The sequence below is a fragment of the Arachis duranensis genome, chromosome 5, assembly GCF_000817695.3.
Source record: "Arachis duranensis cultivar V14167 chromosome 5, aradu.V14167.gnm2.J7QH, whole genome shotgun sequence".
NCBI classification, from domain to species: Eukaryota; Viridiplantae; Streptophyta; class Magnoliopsida; order Fabales; family Fabaceae; genus Arachis; species Arachis duranensis.
The window spans coordinates 10,897,155-10,902,888 of NC_029776.3; the positions used below are offsets into that span (position 1 = coordinate 10,897,155).

General features: G+C 35.9%; 1 protein-coding gene across 1 annotated transcript; it reads left to right on the forward strand.

Annotated features, from left to right (window-relative positions):
* Positions 1–1,165: 1,165 nt before the first annotated feature.
* Positions 1,166–3,565, forward strand: LOC107488018 (probable ubiquitin-conjugating enzyme E2 16). The gene is given in 7 exon segments (XM_016108715.3): positions 1,166–1,321; positions 1,446–1,549; positions 1,781–1,883; positions 1,989–2,052; positions 2,852–2,940; positions 3,170–3,226; positions 3,228–3,565. Coding segments are annotated over 7 exon segments (492 nt in total). The 5' UTR covers positions 1,166–1,291; the 3' UTR covers positions 3,273–3,565.
* Positions 3,566–5,734: the final 2,169 nt, after the last annotated feature.

The window sequence follows — 5,734 nt, forward strand, 5'->3', positions numbered from 1 at the left end:
GTGTTTTGTGTTTATGTCTGTCCGTGTGCTTTGAACATTGAACTTGTTATTTGGACGGTGATTTTTGTACATTTTTTCTCAAAAGTGTTAGCAAAAAGAGAATATAGAACAAATGGAAGCCACTTCTATGACTCATCAGTTGTTGAAGGGCTTTTGTGATGGTACACAGTGGAAGCATGCTGTTTTTTGGAAGCTTAATTACCGTTTTTCTATGTAAGTTCTGTGGCTATTTGTTGTGCTGTCTTTTATGTTTATTTGTGCTGAAATGAGTAGAGTTGTCTTTTTATGTGGTAGTTTTTCAATAACTTAAGTTGGTTGTTTATGTTTAATTTTCTGGAGTATCACACAAGCCTTGTCGTTTTAGGACTTTGACCTGGGAAGATGGAGAGGCCGCGGAGAGTATATTGGATGACATCAATTTCAAATTTTCAACTGAGATATATTCTTCAAGTGGTAAAAGTATTGATCGAATAGAATAGAACTCTCGTCTCCCTCATTTGGACGTCCAACCATCGTTCCACCCAGTACAGCAACGACGAAGCAAACGAATAGAGAAGAAGAAGAAGTGGTACGCTACTCCATCAGCAGTTAGGGTTAATGTCACATCATGTAACTGTTGGGATGTCCAGCATGACAAAAAATTACCACATCACTGCCGTCGGGAAGGAGTTTGAACGGAAAAAAGGGAAGGGACTAACTAGGTGCATTTTTTTTCAATCTGAAAAATATAAATAGTGCAATTAAAAAGTTAAAAATCAAATCGGTACATTTTATAAATTTTAAAAACTATTTTAAAGTTTAACTCACATATCTCGTTTAAAACATAAACAATATAAATGTAAATATAATTTTTTTGAAATATGGATAAATAATTAAATATAGTTTTCTCGCATACAAAATATGTGCATATATATATATTTCATTTGCATAATAATGTCGAAATATAAATAATTTAAAATTTAATTATTTATTTAAAATTTTATTTTTATATACTGTTAATTTTATACAAAATAATCAATGACATGTTATTATATAAGTAAAATAAATTAAATAATTTAATAAAATTATTATTTAATATTTTTCAATTATCATCTAAATATTAAGACAATTGTCGAAAATATTGAGCTTAAATAAATAAAAAAAAGGTCCCAAAGCGTCGTCAGCGGTAGTATTGTCCACTTCGTCAAAGCTCCCATCCCACTATTTATTCACTCTCTCTCTTCTCTCTCTCTTTGCTTCCTTCTTAATTGAATTTCTCACAAACAGCTTTTGCATCATCTTAACGCAAATCATGACTAGTTCCTCCGCTGCCGCTCGCAAGGTTCTTAACCCCTTTCTTCTTCTTCTTCTTCTCCTTCAGATTCCTTTATCTCTATGTCTCTCTAACTCGCTCTTAATTCTGTTTTCTAATCTCGTTGGGGGTTGGGTTTGGGTTTGGGGTTCAGAATCTGAGTAAGATTGCCTGCAATAGGCTTCAGAAAGAGCTTGTCGAGTGGCAGGTCAATCCCCCAACTGGTTTCAAGCACAAAGTCACCGACAATCTTCAAAGGTATCCAATTCTATTTCTTCCCCCCTCTCTCCCTTTAAATTCCATTTCTACACCCTAAAGTTTCAATTTTTGGCCCCTTCCTCTCCTCACCCCTGATGCCCCTTTCAAAGCTGCTTCCTTTATTAATTTCCACCGTTTTTGTGTTAATTTATCAGTGCTTTATGCATGCACCATTGTTCCTTTACATTGTTTTTGCCCCTTTTGCTTTGTGTTTTTGTTTGTTTTCGGAAGGTGGGTTATTGAAGTCTCTGGAGCTCCTGGCACACTTTACGCTAATGAGACCTACCAGCTTCAGGTTGATTTTCCAGAGAATTACCCCATGGAAGCTCCACAGGTGGTTCTTTTGGCCCTCACTTGCATAATTTCACTAAGTTTTTAGCTACTTCTTTTGTTCACCGATGCTATTATGTTCCTACTTCTGCTGTTAACTGTTTAACAGGTCATATTTTTGCATCCTGCTCCACTGCATCCTCATATTTACAGCAACGGCCATATTTGTTTAGGTATGCTATGCCTTTGTGATCACTGTTTTTCATTTTCCATTGGTCAATGGTTTTACTTATGTTATGGGTTACCTTTTTCTTTCAGGGTTTTGGTATGTTTTACGTTTATGTTTATTTGCCATTTGCTTTTCTGTTAGCTCTTCCTTCAGACACTTGTGTTGCCCTCAAATAATTCATCGCTTGTAAATTGATTCGGACTTTCCCTTTATTTCTTGGCATTCAAGTTATAATTGCTTGCTTAATGCTTCGGAAAGATGCTTTGTTTACTTGTTTAAGTTTTCACCGATACCTGTGGAAGCAAATTTTTACTCAAATTAAAACCAATTTTTTAGAAGTTAATAACCTTAGATATTTGTGTCTGAAGATTCTAATAGGGCCCGGGCGTCCATACAACTTTGAAATGCTTAGAAGGCTACTATTCACTGTCCTTTATTTTTCTGTTCCTATAATTTTGATGTACATTGTGAAGAGTAACAAATAACATTGAAACTTGAAAGTGGTAATAATTGAAGTTACCAATGGATTGTTTCCTCCATTGTCAATTCATGCCCGTCTATCATAAGTGTGAATTATGTAAAAATTAGTTTGGTTTTACTTTTATCTTTTGAGAATGATGTTTGATGAGATCTATTTCACCATACTTGATGGTAGTCTTATTCATATTTCAACATTTGATTGTAAAGTAAGGGGACCAGCTTTGAAATCCCATCCATTTCAACATAAGAAGATTAGATTCTTCTAGACTCAGTTCTGCTTTTTTGGTGATCTGCTGACATTTAATATGCCCTATGCCATGCAGATATATTGTATGATTCATGGTCCCCAGCTATGACAGTTAGTTCCATCTGCATCAGCATTCTCTCAATGCTTTCAAGCTCAACTGTAAAGGTGTGAATTTAGTTACTGTGAATCCTCTGTTAATCTGTTTTCCATATTCTTCCATCTGGGTCTCTTAGGAATAGGATGCTGGTAATTTAGGTCACCAAGATGCTGCTTTTATTAGCTATTTTTTCTTATATACAATCTGAATCCAAAATAATCTTATAAATAGCTGGTAATCCATAACCGAATTGGCATAATTTTGATTTTAACAAGTCTAGCATGATCTCTTTGACAGCAACGCCCGGAAGATAATGATCGCTATGTAAAGAACTGCAGAAACGGGAGATCGCCGAAGGAGACAAGGTGGTGGTTCCATGATGATAAAGTATAGTAACTAGTTTTATTTGCAATAAGTCCACAAAGGTTAGGGTAGAGGATTATGCTTTTGAAAGAGTAAGAGGACGATTGAGGGGAAGGAGTATTTTGAGAAAGCAGGGTCCCTTCCTTCAAATTAAATGCATAATAACTCTCTCCTGTAAATTGGCATTACCTGTAACTTCTTCAATGAGCAAACAAAACTCATTAACAGTGTGGTTCTCAGAGGTATTCGGATGTGGATATAGATTATCTGATTACCCCGAACTTTAGTGCTTTTCGTTCTTAAGCAATACAAATCCTATATATCCCTCAATTGACAATATGCATTACTGATCTTTATTTTGAAAACACCCCGACATGTATGCACTGTTACCATATTTGTCATCAAGTATATGCAGGTGTGTGATTTTTGTATGTTGTAGCCCCAGTTGTTTCCTTTTGTGCAGAAGCAAAAGAATGATAATGAAGAATGAAGGCCGTACTTGTGTTTATAATCTGCATATATACGTTCCATAATATATATAATTGAATTTTGATGCAGTTACACATGCATGTCGTCCTGTTAGCAAAAATAATTGTTTTTACACTGATTGGTGATTGGTGAATAGTTATTCAAAAGAATGGATGTAATTAGACGATTGTGTAAAATTTATTATGTTAGTGTATTAAAATTATATATATTGGTTATTTGGTAATATTATGCCTTAAATTAGTTTTTGCTTTTGAGGTTGAATTCGATTTTCTAAATTGAAATGTATTTCAACTTTCAAGTAATCAAGTTTGTTTATTAGGTTACGTGTTGATATCCAATTTTATAAACTTAACACACCAATTATCTTAGTACTAACTTGAGAATTGAGATAAAATTTTCATCTTGAGTAGGGTTTAGGAATATGGTTACCCTATGTCTTTCTTCTATATAATGTTAGATAATTGTCTCCTTTCGAGGTACATATTTTAGTAAGGAGTGGGAATGTACTTTTCTTTGTTTCAGGTAAACTGGAATGATTTTTCTAACCTCTAAACCTATGGATTTCTCCGGTCATAGTTATAGTATTTTGATCCAAACTAATCTGCCGAATCTTGAAGTCCACAATATAGTGGATAGCCCAATTTATATTTTGGGAATTAAATCATTGACATTAAAGTTCGCAATACAGTGAAAAAATCTAGCCGTTAGCGTGCTCTCCGTACAACTCCATATCCCCCCAAGCACACACAGCTTCATGACCGTTTCAGGGAGGCCGGAGTCTTCTCCAGGCGACCATCAACCGACAGACCAAGAGCGTGACCTCCTCCAACGCAGTGTAAAGAAGGTGCGACAAGGATTCACAGGGACAAGTGCACTAGTGCCCTGGGTAGAAGATTGGATGCAAGAAGAAACACCTGAACTAGGTAAGGGAATGAAGACATATGCCAGCATGGTGCGAGGACCCAACATGGAAATGGAAGGGAACCCATTGGAAGATGACTCCCTGAATGACAGCGATGAAGATATGGACAGCGATATTGAAGCGGTCCCAGGATCTACAAAGGTCAAAACAAAAGATAGTTAAAACAACACTGAAAAGGCAGAGCTTGCAGTAGAAAACATGGGTGATGGACTTTTCAACATCATCATCAATGAAAAAACTGAAAGGAAAACTATGGAAACTTTGGTGGAAATCTCTTATAGTCAAACTACTTGGAAGGAAAATAGGCTATGCAGTGATGAAGAGGAGGCTAGAAGCTATGTGGAGCAGATTTGGTAGTATCGATATCATAGACCTAGGAAACGAATTTTTCCTAGTCAAATTCTATGCCGAAGATGATCTTGACTACGCCTTTTTGGATGGTCCGTGGAAGATTTATGATCACTACCTAGCGATGAGACTATAAAAGCCCAACTTTAACCCCTCTTGCGCAACTATAGGTAAAATAACTGCTTAGATAAAATTGTCTGGACTCTCTATTGATCTCTACAACAAGATACTCAGAAAAATAGGGGATCTCGGCCGGAAGAACTTGCAAGGTTGACTACAATACCTCCCATCTCTGCAGAGGAAAATTTGCTAGACTATGTGTAGAGGTCGACCTCAACAAAGCTCTTCTAGGAAGGTACATGATTAATGGAAAACTCTACTACATCGAATGCGAAGGTATACACCAAATATGTTTTACATGTGGCCGAATAGACCATAAACAAAAGTATTGCCTCTAGAAAAAAGAAATGTCTAGTGGCACTAAAAAAGAAAAGGAGAATGAAATTAAAAAACAGATGGCAACAATCAAGAACTAAAGGAGCAACCCAACCAAGTAGCAGATAACAAAAAGGAAGAAGCCAGTAGAAAAGTGAAAGAAAAGGAAGTAAAGCAAAACACAATTACCAACTTTGGTCCTTGGATGGTAGTTTAAAAACAAAGAAGATCTAGAAAAGAAACTAGAGAAGATGGAGCAAAAAATGGAGCAAGCATAAGCAAAACGGCAGAGAAAGGAAAAAGAA